We start from the raw sequence: 17,546 nt of genomic DNA, 5'->3' as shown, positions 1-17,546 counted from the left end.
CCACTGTGGTGCTAAAAATGCACCATCAACCACAACTAGTTTGTGGAAAGGAACCAAAAACAATTGACCCAAGTTATAACATTTAAAGCATTTTTAACAAATATAAAGGCAACATGTGTGCAGCTAACAATAATTATCATCTCATTAATCTTTAATTTACCAAATATAAATAATGAATTAGTCATAACAACTGACCTCCAACAACAAAGGTTTATTCTAGAGTGTTATCATAGAATAAGAAGGAACAAGGCTTTGTGTCTTTTTACGTCTTATGTCTAAACACTTTGTTTCAGTGCAGCTCTTTATCCTGCTCTTAGACTGACAGAGAAGCAGCCACTTCAGTTTTGTCAATCTACTGAAGGGTCTTAATCAGAAGACAGGTCGACAATCAGTCAGAGTTATGGTATGCCATTAGAGCAGAATTACTCTGTGCTTATGCGTCCTGCTATTCAGCGATCTGTGAGGCTGTTGCTGGATAATCAGTCTCGATTGCTCTCCTGTGATACTCCATATGTCACTTTCATCATATTCTCATCACACCTTTCTCTATAGGAGTCCGTCACGAGCAAATTGGCTTTTTTCTGTTAGGTAAAAGGTTGTTCTGAGTTATTCTGCATGTTAAACGCGTCTCTCTTATGCACTCTGAAGCAAAATGAAAGAGACTCATCTCACAATAGTTGTGTGTATTTATATGCTGGAACTAAAATACAGGTACAGTCGCGACCGCCAGCTTAGTGCTTGTGGTGAATATAGAGCGGTTTATTGTGGTTTAGCTTTTCACGCTAATGTTCAAAATCACGTTTATGGTTCAAACAAGTTTAAATACATAAAACTATTTCTATAGTTTATCATAAATGTATTGTTTTCCTTACTGCTTGACTGGAACATTTTTTACATTTTTTGTTTTAATCTATTATTTCAGCTCATGTCATCTGACCTGAAGTTTTTAAAACAGCTAAGCTAATGAGCTAACAAATAACTTATTGACCTTAACATGTACAACATGATGTGTCGCACAATCGAACAGTTTTTAAGTAAAATAGTTATTTAATACTTATTGTCTTATTAGCAACAAGATGCTTTTTATTACAGTTAAGCACTTCTTTCAATAAATTTAACAAATTCTCTATAAAAATACAAAATGTTGTTCCATTTTATCAGGTGTTTTATTATGCTTACATCTATCTTTGTAGGTATAAACACAATGCAAACCATAAAATAAAACCCAAGTGATGCTTATAGGAGTTTTTCCGATTTTTATTAAATACATTTAAGGTAGAAGAATTATTTTCTAGAATCTGTTTTTTGAATCACACATTAAAGGGCTGATAAAAGTGGCGGTTGGCTGTCCTGTAGTTTCCTGCAGATAATGTCTATCTACAGATAATAATTTTTGCAAACTAAAATTCTTTTCCTGCTAGATTTGCTTTCCTGAGTGGGGGATAAGTGTGGTAGCCTTCTTTCAACCAACTGACCAGCAGTGTGCAGCCACTTATTTTTTTGTCTGTCAAAAACAATCAGGTCAGCCTGAAACATTGTCAGCAAGGTCACCTTGAACTCTAGGAACGGTATTCTGTAAAAGCTTTGCTAAAGGTGTTTCTTCTTTGTTTTTTTTTAAAAGTTTTTTTAACACCATCTGCTTTTATTTGCTGTAAAGTGCACAAGGAATGAGTAGAGAGACGGGGGAAAGACTTGCATCAAAGGTTAAAGGGTCAGGAATCAAACTCCAGCTGCTGCGGGGACTAGCGGCCTCGTACATGGGGCGCTCGTTTTTACGCGCCGCCTGGACCAGGCCTATTTCTGATTAGTGAGTGCATAGTAGAAGTAGCTTCCAACTGTGCTCTATTTATTCCTAAAAGTATCCCTGACAACACATGGCAGAAGCGGGACTTTTTTTGTGTGCGCTGAGACAATGTGCGTTTCTTTTTCCGCGCTAGCCTCATTGTCTCCAGGAGTATTAGCCGTGCTGTTCTGGGCTGTCCTACGTTTTCCACTTGTCACCGTAACCCAACACAAGCAGCTTCTCTTACCTCAGCCCAGCTAACAAAAGCAGCAGACACAGTACCTCATCTTGGCCTGCAGCCTGCTAACTGGGCCGGCCTGAAACATGATATCTGGCCACAGAAAACGCAGACAAGGAGGCCTCCATCTGTTGAGGGCTGCGGTGCCGCCGTCGAGCCGGGTTATCGTTTCGGGCTCTTGTTGTGGCCCCGTTTGCGGGTTGCTCCTTGTGTGTGTTTTTAAGGTCACGTCAGTTCTTGCAGTAGGTGTTTCAGAGCTCCAGTCTGTGTGTCATGGATTAGCATGTAGGATTGGAAGCCATCTGGCCATTTTGTCTTAGATAGAGGAGGGGGAGTAAGCGAGGGAGATGGATGAAGAGAGACAGAGGAAACACTCACACACTGACACATTGACACAGCTCCCTGTGTAATCTCCCCGCTTGATGTCTGTTGCTACTTACAGCAGGTTTACTTGCATGTGTGACTTTATGTGTCGCCTCCTCCATAGATATCCATGTCGCCTCACCTAGACGTTCAACACAGGGACAGGACAAGACATGTGTTGGGGCAGGGTTCCTACGAAGGCTGGAAAGTTATGGAGTTTGATTTCAGTATGGAAAAAACAATTTTATTATTTTCTACCACATTGTCTAAAATTTTTATGTTCTTCTTTTCTTCCTTGCGTCTTCACTTCTTCATAAGCTTCCTTCTGTCCTTCATCTCCTTCCTTTCTTCCCTTCCTTACTTACTTCCTCTTTCTTTCTATCTTTCCTTTCATGCATCATTCCTCGTCTACCTTTCTTTTGTTCATTTCCTCCCTCGTGTGTTTTCTCACTCTTTGTCCCTTTCGTCCTTGTGCATTTATTTTCTCCTCTCATTTCTTCCTTCCTTTCATTTTTACCTGAAAAATGTGTAGGAGCCCTGTGGGAGGATTTCAGTAGAAAGTAAAACCTGATCCAACCATCAGGAGGCATTTTTGATTTTTAAAGGAACAGATGATACGTTAACTGAGGCTCAGAGGACTGCAGAAAGCGGCATGACGACACAGTAATAAAAGACAAAATATGTTAAAAGTAAATCATTTGGAGAAGTTTTAAAAATGGTGAGTGAAAGATGAGCCTTTTGAATAAATCTGTTTGTTTGCTCATACTTTTTCTCGTCTTCTTATTCTGTCATAAATACATTTGGAGGCTGAAATCCCCGATACTGTTTAAGATTTGACAAAAACCACAAGAGGCTTATACATCAAAGGTGTTTAAAATCCCAGGTTTTAGACAAACAAATAGATCAGTCATACTTATGTCCATGTAATTTAATTAGTTTAGGTAGAGAGAATCCATTAGCCACACAACTGAGCTGAATATCATCGACCCTGTTTCACCGTTTCAGTTTTGCCTTCTCTCTACGTTCAGGTGCCAATGCAGTTTGTAGCAACCGGCCACATCTTTGTTTATCCACTTGTTGACACAAAAATGACTCTACAAGATCTGCAGGCTTTTCACGCCCGTCCTCTGATCCATTACAATGCCCGTTTTAAACCTTTCAACTCGACTATAAGCAGGTGGACCAGCTGGCGTGGCAGGAGGGAATCCACTCCCCTCACCGCCTCCAGCTGGCTGTCCAACAGGCCCACCGACGCCACACTGTTAAAGAAAATACTCCATTTGTAGATAACGCAGGCTAATATGGCAAAAATATTTCTGGTGCAAAACAGGAAAAACTTCATTTTTATGTTAAAGTTCAGGAAATACTTGTTTTTTGTGTGTTTTCTTTTTTTTACCTGCTGAGTATTTCGTAATGGGTGGAAGTCATTAAAATTAAGTTTTTGTGCTGCAGCAGAGCAATATGAAAATTTTTTAAACTTGAGTGCATTTTCTCACTTTGGAATAAATCCCTCATGCAATTAGGTGTTTTTTTTTTCCTTAGCATTGCTGCTACAATAATCAGCAGTTTTGTACTTTTTAAAAGTTGATCAATATATTTATTTAAAATTCCCTGACCGAAATGTAGATTTTATTTGTAATTTTTGCTGTAATGTTTACAACCAAAGCAGCCTATTTTGTTCAGTTAAATTAATTTGTTTACAGCCGCAAAAGGTTAGATAAGCCTTTTATAAAATAAATATCTACTAAGGTTAGATAAGCCTTTTTTAAAATAAATATCTACTATAGGATTCAGACGATTAAATTATAAATAATCTGTTTCTATGTTTTAAAATGAAGTAAATCCATTTTATTTTTACTTTTAAGGAGCCAATGTGTAAAAGATTATGTCAAAAAAGAGTGTAGAAAATTTACACCATTATGTCTTATAAGGGAGCCAAGTTAAGATCTTGTTTAGTCGAAGCTAAAGAATGAAATAAAACAACAAATACTTAAAATGCCTTTCACAAATGCAAAGATGCACTAATCATCACAGTAGAAATCCATTTCATCTCACAGGAGAGGCCATGACAAACCAGTTCAGCCGCACGGGCACCGCAGATGGACCCATCCACAGAGAGATGGAGGGCTCTGATTCATTTATCACTGAGTTCATTCAAACTTTGCTTCTTTCACTGACTAAGCACATTGAGATGCAGCTAACGGAGGCAGAACCTAATTAGATTCCAGCAGTGATGAAAAGTTAAATGACTTTGCTTTTGTCTTTTGTTTATTCAGGTWCTATTTTTGCACTGAGGATAAAAGCTTGTGGACGGTGACAGTGTGGCTGCAAATTAAACAACACTGGTTTACATTTTAGTCAGACTGATATGCAGCTTTCTGAGTAAGGAAATCCCTGGTCTAAAAACAATTCCCTGAATTCAAAGTACACAGTTTTATAAAAATCATTTTGATAAAATTGAAATGAATACTTTGTGGTGATGGAGGGACTTTGGTCAGATGTGGAAAAACTCTTAAAATACATTCAGCTTTTATTGCAGGAGCATATTCTCACACCGATTTCTTCTCTAGCCAAGTTTTAATTTGAGTGCATTTATTCATTGGCAAAAGCAACGAAAGTTAGGAAATAATTTAGAATTCCACATTTATTGGCACCGTTATTATTCCCTATAAAATACTGAAATCAGAAATGACTGATTTGATGCAACATTTGGTCAGAATTGAAGGATTATGTGTTGACACTGTCAATCATGCTCGTGTACGTGTTGTTGGCACCTTCCTTGACACGTCAAGCTAAAGATTGCCGGTTCGCTACAGCTGTACTAAAGGCGGAAAAATAACCTAATGCTACAGGTAAGCTGTTTACTAGCCCACACTGTGGGGAAGGAGCTATAGCGCAGCAAAGAGCAAACGCGTACACGAGCTTGATTAACAGCGCTAAGACCCTCCTCTTGACTGGTTTTTTCTGACTTAGTGGTGTATTTATGTAGGTGGCTGTAGGACCACAGGGAGGATTGTTTCCACAGATTATCTGTCTCATATTACACTGTCATTACATATTTTTTATAAAAGTTATTTACTGTAGCTTTAAAGTGATGAGAGTATCTAGTAATATTTAATAACCTGACCTCTGTTTTTTTTAAGTGTTTATGATCTGACATAAGATCCCATTTGTCTGTGTTCATTTGGCCATTTGCAGTGAAGTGATTTATTAGTTTGTTACTACATAGTAACAAAAGAAGCTGTCTAATGTGGAAGGCTCGCCAAATTAAAAGCTTTTTCTGTCCAACCATCATAAACATCAGTGATTCACGTTTGCTAAACCTAAGATTTTTTTAAGTTTACTGTAAAAAAAAATCAAAATGGCTCACCATTAGACTTCAGCAGAATGATTGTCCAATAGATTTGATCAAATCATGACAGAAATGGTTCAAGTATTACCAGCAGGGGTGACAAGTAGTAGTAGTAAAAAAAAAAAGAAATCTTAAGGTAAATGTGAAATTTTTCCAAATTTGACAGAGTGACATCATGCTACAGTGAAAAAACCTTAATTTATTTTACTTAGGCGCAAAGAATAAATCTGGAAAGAGTTGTTTTATAGAAATTATAGGTCGTTTTATGGTTTCTTTCCATTTATTTTATCTAAAATCACACACATTTTAATTAACATCCAGGACCTGGAAATTCCAGTGAAATCATTGTTGGCAGATCCACAGAATCAATTTAGTAAAAATAGACATTTTAGAGCTTTTATAAATGCAGAAAAATAATAAGAAAAGGATCAAACGTATATTTTCTTGTACATTGATACTTTTCTTAGTGAAATAGAGTAAATATTTTGAACCCTAGACAATAACCAGCTTCAGTTTCTTCCCCTGATAGCTCAAAGTGTCAGAAGACGAAGTTTTTCCCAGCTAATAGCTGTAGCTCATACATTTTTATTAATGTCAGCCACTGTGAATGCTATTCGTGGCATCCATTTACAGAGTTCCTTCAAACATACATATATGTGAAATGAGAAAGCGTGTGTGTCTGCATGTTTGAGAGCATAGATGCACATTAGAGAGCAAGTTCAGCTGAACTAAATATTAAATGACAGAGCGCGCTCTCACGCTTCCCAGCAGGAGAGTTTAGGAACGGATGATGCCTGGTAAAACGAGAGGCTGTGGGGATTAAGAAGGCCCTGAGTGCGGACTAACCTGTTTTTTTTTTTCTGCCTTGTTTTGAATATGGGGAACTTTACACTGCCGCCTGCGAACGGTGGTTTATTTTAATAAAATCTGTGTCAACCAGGGGGGAATTTGTGAGTCAGCGTTATTGAATGTGTTTGATAGGAGAAACAAATTAGCTACTGGTATGACATTAATGCAGGCTAATATTAACATGCTAAGCTAGGCTCATTAGGCTGATGCTAATTAATTAGTAATGGACAAAATCAATGTGTTGGAGCTTAACATTCAATCAAAAGAGCAACGCGTTTATGTAATTAGGGTGAAATGAAATAAATCCTGATTAATTCTAGTAAACCTGTTTTAGTTGTGTGATTTTTAGAACCTAATTCTTAGGAAAAATTGGGATCACATTTGTCATAGATTTATATAAATCACACTAATGACAAACTGGCATTAAAGTTAGCATAACCTGTCAAAAGAGGAATTTATCAAAAGATATAGATGGTGACTAAAATTGGATTGGAGGTTTTTATACACAGATGCTCTGTGAGAATAGAATGATGAAATATTTAGGGAAAAAAAACTCTTTCAACTTCTACATCAGTGAAATAATCTTAAAATTTAAGCAGAGTGCGAGTCTGCGATCTGTTGAACTTCTGAAGGATCCAGTGTCTCTCTGTGAATGGACATTTAGAGTGCAAGAGCAGCTATTGCTTTCATTTAGCTCTGCCTTTGATATTGTGTAATCATGCTCTAGTTGGCATGTCATTATTGGACTTAAGCCTTTTATGCCACCACGATTAAAAGATGTCTCTGGTTATCCCCTGAGGTGCACACATCTCCCAAAAATACTGGTTGGGGAAGAAAACGGCGCTTTCAAATTTAGCTTGCTTTGTTGGTTAGAATACAATGGTGTACTTATTATTAAATATTAACATGTAAGGAAGCCAAGACGTTAACAATGAAGTAATTGATCATTTTGTATCGTTAGAGTTTCACACCAATACGTTGATTTTCAAACTTTGCTTTTTCGTCGGCTAAATGTGTTTCTGGAGTGTTTTAATGTCACAATATTCTTTGTTTCCCCCATATCCATTAAATATGAGCCTAGAGCCCAAATTGAAATGAGGGTAAACAAAGCGTTCTGGTTCTCACAGGCCTCATATTACAATTAAATCTTTATTACTTAAACCCTGGCAGCTGTTTCATTCTAGTGTGAGCAACAGGCTGAAGTTGTAGTTGTGTCAGAAATACGAAGATTCCAGGAAAAAAGGGACGAAAGGCAGCGGATGGCCGGAAGCCAGGACACAAACTTTAGCCGGTTGCAAAAAGGGCGTAATGCCTGCATACAGGGTGTTGCTCAACCAGTCCAACCACCGTGCAGCAGCCGCCTGCGTACTGGCTTTGTGATATCGCTTTGATCAACCAACATGTGCCTCGAGGTTTTTTCTAAACCTGCAGAATAAATGGAGGATATGTACCACTTATAGATAACCTATGAGAGCTTGAATTCAGGTATACACATTTTGTTACGTTAGAAACTGGCTTGCTGTTGCTAAGCTATAAGAAAAGAAAAACGTAAACAAAGGCCCAGTTTTGAGCGGGGCAAGAGTTTATTGAGTCTGAGCCCAGAAAAATACGAGTATTCATCCATCTTCACTCTCCTCTGTCACATTCTCACCCAAATAAGGTAGAGCGGCCCGGAGCGCTACTGTCTGAACTAATAACAAACACTGAAACTGTTATTTATCAGCTGTTGTACTTTTAGTTGACTGCAGTACTTCAGGGCTACCTATGGTGCCTTAAAAAAGTATTTGTACTTCTTAAATAGTTGAATAAGTGTAACTTTACTGAGTTTTATTGGTTTTATGTGATGTAGGACATGGGGGTGAAGTGGAAATAACATAAGGTTTTTATTGTTTTGTTTTTTCACCAGTAAAAATACAGAAAGCAAACGGCATCATGAAGACCATGGAACAAACCAAAATATACCAACATAGAATAGAATAGAATAGAATAGAATAGAATACTATGACAAATATTCTATTCCTTCTATGAGGAATATTCTTCTATTCTATTCTACAGGAGGTTCAAAAATTAGTTTATATCAATGTAAGTTTATCCAGACTTATATTCAAATGAGAACCTTTGGTGAAAAATGTCTTTTCTAGATGCTCTCCTTACAGTCTTACTAGTTTGAGCTTTTGGAAAGACAAATAGGTAAAAATAAAATGGTTCATACCCCAAAAGACTTGCAACTGCAGTTGCTGCAGAAGGTGTTTCCACAAGGCAGGAGGGCTGAATACAAATCCATGCCAAAGTTGTATTTGTGGAAAAAAAGTTGAAAACAATTGATAATTTTTCACAAAAAAAATCTGAATAAAATGACATTTGTGTTTGCAGTGAGACTAAACCTTGCAAGGTTCATCATGTGAACCTTGCAAGAAAGCAACAGGAGACCAAGTTATGAGTTTCCTAACTTCTGCAGGATCATTTAAATAATGTTGCAGATGTTATGCTGAATTTGGGACATCTATCAGAAAATTATTAACATATTATTTACACTAAGCCTCCCTGGAAACTTTCCTTTTCCTTTCCAGCATCGTGAAAATACTTTTATCTGATTCAGAGTTGGTCATTTCATTCTGAGAATCAGAGAATCAGCTGAGAGACGAATGGATTCCACCGTGTTTTCTGTCCAAATGCATATAAATGGATTTGGATCTGTGACCACGCCACTGCAAACTCAGATGTCTGTTTCCCCTCCACACCTTTTAATAAAAATTTAAAAAATCAAGTTACGCTTAAGATGGCCATGATAAACAAAACCAAACCAACCTGACCCTATGTGGAAAAGTAACACCTCTGTAATCCCCATGTCAAATCACACATTAAATGTGATTCAAACCAAATGTTTTGGTTCACTAGTCACAGCAAAACCTGTTTTCTGACTGAACGTTAGAATAAAAAAATCACTGAAACAGAACCTGTTGAACAACATAAAGTAAAATCTGAAAAAAGCTTCTTTACCTCCCCAAATGTATGAAATCATCAAAAAACAAGGAATCTGTAAAGGAGCAGATTCATCTGAACAAGTCAGAGTATTTTAAATCCAGTAAGTGTTTGATGAGTTTAGATTTTGAAACTGTATATTTTTGAGTCATTCTCAAATAACATAATTTAGGAGCCGTAAAAATGTAAACATAACCTAAAACCTGTCTAAGGGTGATTTTAGTATTTGTAGGTTTGGTCCTGATGGAAATTTTAACAGCCTAAAAGAATTTATATATACTATATTTTGCACTTTTTTGTTTATTTCCTACAGATTTCATCTATGCTTGTTTCATAAGTATGAATAAACATTAATAAAAATAGCTTCTTCATTAACAGGGGGATACATTTGAGCACAAACCAGTAATTGTTAGATTTTATTGCATATTGCTTGTATATTTTTTTGTAACAAGAGGGCACACTTTGTTTATTCTCAGTCGAAATCAAATGAACATAAAGTTGAAACAAACAAAGTTCTGGGATTTTCTAGAATCTTTTGTGGCTTGTTTGATCGATTCTCCCTCTAAAAAGCGAGTGTTGCTTGTATTTTTAAATCTGTGGCGTCTGTGCTGCAACTCTGGGGGCTTCATCCTGACCTTGAGGATCCAATCATGTGAGCAGCACGTTGACGTCTGTGTGTCATTGCCCCACACTGTTTGATTCTGTGGTTTTGTTGTGCCTTTTTTTTTTTTTTACTATTTGGTGTTTCTTTCTGAGTGTGTTTGTTAAAAGCGAGCGATTGCTGTCTGAAGAGTTGTACAAAAGTGGTCATAATGAGCTGTCCAGAGATATTTAAGATCAGAAAAGATAACAATAGTCAAAGCTGCTGCAGTGGAGTTTCCCTTCATTTCTCTTTATCCTTCGGAAGTCCTCAAACTGTCCATCCCATCCAAGTAATCAGCATCCTTCAAAGACGCCCGGCCAAAGCCAAGGCAAACGAAGCGCGCGTCCTAATCAGGCCCAGGGAGAGCCGGGCTTATGGAGCCCTGCCCCCACTGCGGGACCATTACTGGACTGCCAGGGGTTCAAGATTGGAGCCTCCTCATATGTTTGCCATTCAAATAAACATTAATGTTTAAGGGGCGCAGAAAATTCCTCTGCCTCATGGATAATTTAATATTTTATGGGATGGAAATGTGAAAATGTTCACAGTAAAATCTGAACTGAGCTGGTTTGTTTTGTGGTGGATTTATATTTTGTTGTAGCAACTAAAGCCTATGGGGGTTTCAGATGGAGGCTGCAGGTGAAATTTTGATAAATTATAATTCTGTGGATTGCAGTGCGATGTCCTTAACTTTCCCCCAGTTTCAAGGAAAAGGAGCATGTATCCTGCAGTGCGCAATGCTCAGAGACAAACTTATGTGTGATTTAGAAAGAGACTGGGCTTGTTTCAGGGACAGCGCTCTCACTCACTGCATGTCAGTCTGCACAGTAAATAGGTCAGTGTTTTATATGAGTGAAGAATCACTAATGTCTGAGCCTTCATGAATCTGCCTTTTTTAGCCGTCAGGCCCGCACACCAGCCAACAGCTTCATGAGCCAGCTGTCAGGCATGTTATTAGTAAAACGGACACATGGCTTTCAGGGCTGCAGATTTGATTTACTTCTTTATTTGCTGTAGAGCTGTGCAAAGAGTTTAAGCAGACTTCCCAAAATATAATGTTTATACTATTATTTCAGTTCTCAATATATCATGTTTTGCATTTTTGTAATATATTCAGCGTGTTGGTTGAGCATTTTAGCTGCTATCAACATGCTAGCTAATATTAGCATGGTAGCTAACATTAGGGATTCCAACTTAGTCGCACACAACAACTGTTTGTTTCTGTTTTTTATGGGCTTCTATGGCAGCATAAGTCTTTAGGAAATATGTGTCAACTTTAAAAACTTTTAGAAGTAAAGCAAACGTAGCCTCAGACTTAAAGAAAATAAACCGCTGAGGTTTTGGCCATTTTTATTCTGAGAGTGTTTTATTACTGATGATGGAAAAGGTGTGAGATATTACTATTGTTTAAACACATTTTTTCTAATTATACCCATTGAAATGCATCTAAAATTAGTTTTTAAAAATCTTTATTTCACTGATCACTCTTGAAGATGTCACTTCTTATTTAATAACCAGTACTTAGTATATTTATAAATTAATTTATATTAATTTTACATCTGCTTTATATGTTTTAAAACAGGGTATCTGTATTGTTACAATAAGCAAAAATATTATTTATGAATAATTACAAATACTCCTAAATTTGATGGCACTAATGAAGACAATATTTGAGATGAAATTCCAGTTCCATGTCTTTCATTGTTTTTCTGTTTTTTTTTTTTTTTTGAAAAATAAGACCAAATGCTTCAGAAACAAAAATGATTAGTTATTAATGTTCATGGTTTACATGTATGTCAGGAGACTTACCTGTTTCCGATGTTCTACGTACATTTTTTGCTATACTTATATATTCTCATTAATATTTTGTCATGTTGAGTAAAAAAGTTTGAGGTCAACCATTCCTTCCTTTTGATTTGATGCATGCTAGAAAATAAATCAATTTGCTGATGTTTTATATTACCTGTAAACATGATGAGACCTTTTGAAAAATTTATTTGTGAAAGTGTTTATTCCAGTTTGATTGAAAAATAAATGTGTGCTAATTTCAAACTTCAGATAGAAGTTTTGACTTCACTTACTTAACTGTTTTCAGTATAAGGACTTTGACCCAGGAGTGTTAGGAAATTGTTGTTTTTTTTTTCTAATTTCCCAAATATTAAAAAGTCACATTCAAACTTTTCTGTGTTCTGTCAAAACAAAACTGAATCCTTTATGGCGGCTTTACATGGTCGTTCCAATGTATTTGGTGTTATCATGTTTTGCACATCACCTTTAAAGGCTTTTCTACTGAAGCTCATCCAGGCATGATGACATCCCAACAGGTCCTACTTATTGTCTTGACAAGAGTTTTGTTTGTTGCTCAGTACTGCTACAGAAATAACTAGTTTTGTAAATATGCCCAACATCAACCTGAGAAAATCTGTTTTAGGCTCATCTGGAATTCACCAAATGGATGAAGAAATGGTGTCGAGGTTTTGATGTCCTGACAGATTTCTGGAGATGTTGCATTAACGTTTCCACATTTCTGTTTTTCCTAATGATGGCATTTTATTTATGAAGTACACCAATCACTCTTTTATTAAAACAGCAACATAAAATGATGTTGGAATGATATTCTCTGGTAAATGGTAAATAACCTGTACTTGTATAGTGTTTTATAAAATCCAGAGGACCCTAAATGCAATGCAAACATAAAAAAAGCCTGTTGGGGGCGCAAGTGAAGCCTGGTGGCCTCCCAGGCTTATAATACACTGGGTGAATCCCTGCTTGAGTTATAGTTGTGTCAGGCCACTAAACAGTTTTCCAAAATTTAAGGTATTTGTCCTTGAGTTCATTTTTGTCGGTTCCCTTTCAGACCATGTTAGTAAAGGACCTGGTTGTTTGTGGATTGTAACACCTTTAGCAAACATTTTCACAAGGTGTTTTACATTGTTAAACTTTATTTTTAACATCAGTCATTAAATGAAAAAAATGATTGTGTCTTCTTACACAATATATTCAAATATCTGGTTTGCCATTTGGTTTGCTTGCCTCTGTTATTTTAAAGTTTTAACTTTAAAGTGAGCCTAATAGTTCACAGCTCCTAGAAGTCGTAAACTGCTTTGCTTTTATGTCCCTCGATCTGTAAAGATTTTTGCTTAAAAGTAGTGAAAACAAGCCTCACATTTAGGACTTGTGTTTGTTTCCTTTTATTGTTGCACAGTACCTGTACTGAACTGTGACCCAGAAACCAAGCTGCATGCCAAACAATGATTTACGTGTACCATTACACCGCTAATAACTTGTGTCCAACATTTATTGCTCCGTTTTGCAGCTCAGCAGTTCACTGGTTGGCCTCCACAAATWATTTACAGCTGTGCTTTAATAACAGTTCTCCAAAATGAAAGTGTCCTGATGCTGTTTTCACAATAATCTCTTCATTTTACCTTCTGAAGAGAACAAAAGTTCCTAAAAGCCGAGGAGAAAGACAATGTACAATTGGGTTGTTATTTAAATTTCTTTATTTGTTTTCTATATGCTGCACAACAGTACTAATAAATATCAAATTACATGAGCATTCTTGTGGAATTGAAAGGAAAGTTTTTATGATGAAATGACCCATAATTTGTTTATATTTCACTCATGTTTTTACAGCCGTTTCACTCCATGCAGTGTTGCTGTTTTTGGAGACAAATCTGATTCAGTTATAGCTTTTTGCTATGCTCCATCTTCCTACCTATCCCATTCCTCTACTCCAAACCCGCCGTATTTGGAAATAAACTGAGTCTTTTGTGCCCTGTCAGATTTTTGTTGTCTTGAGCGATGGTTGCATAAAATCCCACAGGCCACTGTGAAACCAAATGTGTAATTTTTCAGAGACGGTGCACACTGTTGTAGACGAGGGGAGTGTGTCTTTGTTTGCTAATGTAGGTCTCCACTAAGGGGGCCGCCTGGATGTCCTGCTTTCTGGGACGGCTGTGCTGCATATCACATGATAGGCTTGGCCTCAGGGTGAAACAGTGAAGCAGTGAAGGAGTGTAACATGGCGGAGGGATGGGTTGATGGGAGATGAGAATGATAGAAGAGTTTCCCCATGCCAGATTATCTTAGAGTCAAATCCTGGTTACTTTCACAGCTGAAAAGATTCACTGGACAGCGCACTTCACCACAGCTCGAGAAACCCCAGCATTTACAGAGCACAGTAGCAAAATAATGCCTGCTTATTACATTTTTTGGCTTTTTTTTACCCACCTAAATTATTTTAAAGAGTGAAATTGAAATAATAAAAAGAACTTTGGTGTTTGGATTTATTCTCTTATCCAAATCAGGGATGATCAAACATTTAAGAAGTGAACTTTTTGACCTATTTACACAAACGTGTGAAACAAAATAACATCACGTATTCCCCTGAACAAACCATTCCTAACTTGAAACATGGTGTTGACATATTGTTGGTGCACAGCGATAAACGAACAGCCTWACCGTCCAAAATGAAAAAAACAACTGTAAGCTATTGAAACACACTGTTACTCTCAAATAATAAAATACTATTCCAATTTTCAACTCTAAATCCCAAAGTAGAGCAGGTTTTCTCTTATGTTTTCTCATAAGTGAACCTTTGTATGCTGGTTATTTAAAGTCTCTGTCCTCACTCAGACCTTGTTTGTCTCTGTTTTTTCTTTCAGGATCTTGTGAGTGCTACTAAAGATGTCTGATAGTGTCGATATTGAAGAGAAGCCACCAGCCCCCCCCTTGAGAATGAACAGTAGTTCCCGAGACTCTTCATCAGTGAATCACGCATCTAAACCACTTCCAATGGCTCCTGAGGAAAAAAACAAGAAAGCTCGCCTGCGCTCCATCTTCCCCGGAGGAGACAAAAGTGAGCATCGTTCTGCACCTTTCACACTCCATTTTATTGCTCATTCGTGTAGTTGCACTAGTCTGTGTAATTAAAAAGAAACTGACATTAGAAATGTGCTGCTTTTATGTTTTTCCAGCGAACAAAAAGAAGGAAAAAGAACGTCCAGAGATATCCTTACCCTCAGACTTTGAACACACAATCCATGTCGGCTTTGATGCTGTTACAGGAGAATTTACAGTAAGTATTAATTTCACTATAAAAACAGGTCATTAAATAAGTAAGTGTGTTTCTGAAACAAAACAAAACAACGTAACTTATTTGTCAAGCTCACCGCTGTAAGTCTTATTATAGGTAATGCCCTAACAATATTGGAAGACAAAAATATTTGGAAATGTGCAAGCTTTTAAAAATAAGTGTTTGTGAACATATCGGAAGATGTTCTGTAAAAAGATGGAAAATTTCAGTTTTGGGTTAACAGAAATGTTGGTATATGTAACATGAAAAACTGTTACATTTTGTTCTGTTTTTACAGAACATGTTTTGGCAGAAAATGTTTTCTGCCAAAACATTTTCTGTTTTTTCCGTCAGAATTTTGTCTGTAATTTAACAGTTTTTCGTGTTCAATTTTTACCATAAATGACTGTTAAATTATGGGAAAAATTTTTAAATTGTGTAAAAAAAAAAATTGGACAGAAATTCTGTAAAAAAAAAAAAAAAAAAAAAAAAAAGAAAATGTACCAGCAGAAAATGTACCAGGACATTTTCTGTTTTTCCAGATTAAAAAAAAAAAAATTACTGTGTATTTGCATTGTTAATAGGGAACCAGACTTCATGAAATTCTTTTTCTGCATCTACATATGCATAATGCAAATGAAGAGTGAAATTAACATTTTGCGTTAAATAATTCAACAAAATGCATAAAAAATGAGACATTAGCAGTCATACATAGTTAAGGTTTTACATTTTTATCTTCTTTTAGCTTGGTTTATTTCGTTTTAAATGTGAGTGGCGTGTGTGTGAAGTTAAAATCTAATTTTCAGCCCCCTATAAAAACAACCTTTGCACTGAGGATAACGTGTTCTGCTCTATTTGACTTTCAAATGTTTGGGTAATGCCATCAGTGACATCAGTGACAACTAGTTCCTTGTTCATATGGAAAGCTATGTGCTGGTGGCAAACAGAGCTCCATTTTAGCTGTTTTAAACTGAACACTCACTTAAGCTCGTTTCATGCTTTTCCAAGAGAACAGAATGAAATACTGTTGATTCGTCCCTGGATCGCTATCCGAGTATCATTTTTCCTGAGCCCCTTCTGACACCAATTACATAGCAGTGGCTATTTTCAGCAGAGATTAAGCTTTAAATGTAAAAATGTGCAGAGAGTGTGATGAGACACTGGTAAATGACATTAACCCGCACTAAAAAACTGTCCATCCAAATGGATTAAGACACATAAGAAGACACGATTCCAAAAATATATATATAACTCTTCTACATGTCTACTGTAAATAGGCCATACAAATTCAAAGTGACCCAGAGCGGTAAATGTTGAGCTTCGTTCAATGTTTCAGCACTCAACATTTACCGTTTGCATGTGCTAAATACCAAGCCAATAAGAAATATTTTTTAATTAAGAAGTCTGCACACACTAAGGTTCATTAAAATCATTTGAGACACAGTTGTGGATATATTTTAAGGCAACATCTCAAAGAGCTCCCTTGTAAAAAAAAAACAACATAGGCTAATGTACAGATATCGGGAACAAGTGAAGTAATACCTCCGATACTCATGGGGGCAGTGTAGCTCAGTAGAGTTCATGTTTGATCAGTGAAAGGACAACGAAGGTGATAAAAATGGCTGAACTTCTCTATGTTGCACTGTATTTCTTTGCATGTTTTTCAGGAATGTACATGATTAAGATTTCCTCTAAAGTTTTCATGTTTTCTATTTTCCTCTGAATCCAGAAACTTAGAGCTGCCCTTCAGTGGCAGCCACGGAAATTTAAAACACAGGCAGTGACGCATGAGAATGTTAGAAATTGGTGGACGTATTTTCTCGGGTAAAGAAAACATAAATAAGCTTTAATAGACAACTTTGGGTTACGGTGGGACTTTTTGGACGGGAGAAAGGTCACACGTACTGCAACACCTTGACTTACATTCCTCTGTCAACGCGTGACCCCTTCAGGGAATCCCAGAGCAGTGGGCTCGGCTCCTACAGACCTCAAACATCACCAAGCTGGAGCAGAAGAAGAATCCACAAGCTGTGATCGACGTGCTGAAGTTCTACGACTCCAAAGAGACCGTCAACAACCAGAAATACATGAGCTTCACCTCGGGAGGTAATAAAACGCCAAAAACCAACGTTGCAGAAAAGTATTTCAGATTAAAATGTTACAGAATGCAAAAAATATTTTTGTGATTTTTATTTTATTTTAGACAAGACAGCGCACGGATACATTGCAGCAAACACTCTGGTGAGTTTTTGTGTACCT

General features: G+C 36.8%; 1 protein-coding gene across 2 annotated transcripts in view; it reads left to right on the top strand.

Moving 5' to 3' along the window:
• The window catches only part of LOC103475835 (serine/threonine-protein kinase PAK 3), a 32,732-nt gene that overhangs the window by 2,719 nt on the left and 12,467 nt on the right, over positions 1-17,546 (top strand). For both annotated transcript variants that reach the window (XM_008427746.2, XM_008427747.2), the window contains exons 2-5: positions 14,878-15,071; positions 15,190-15,290; positions 17,240-17,393; positions 17,491-17,528. In XM_008427746.2, coding sequence (XP_008425968.1) covers positions 14,900-15,071; positions 15,190-15,290; positions 17,240-17,393; positions 17,491-17,528 — 465 coding nt within the window. In that variant the 5' untranslated portion in view covers positions 14,878-14,899. The remainder of the gene's footprint in view (positions 1-14,877; positions 15,072-15,189; positions 15,291-17,239; positions 17,394-17,490; positions 17,529-17,546) is intronic.

This window comes from Poecilia reticulata, linkage group LG14 (genome assembly GCF_000633615.1).
Source record: "Poecilia reticulata strain Guanapo linkage group LG14, Guppy_female_1.0+MT, whole genome shotgun sequence".
NCBI lineage: Eukaryota > Metazoa > Chordata > Actinopteri > Cyprinodontiformes > Poeciliidae > Poecilia > Poecilia reticulata.
The sequence above is the reverse complement of the archived record's forward strand: the minus strand, read 5'-3'. Positions and strand labels throughout refer to the sequence as shown.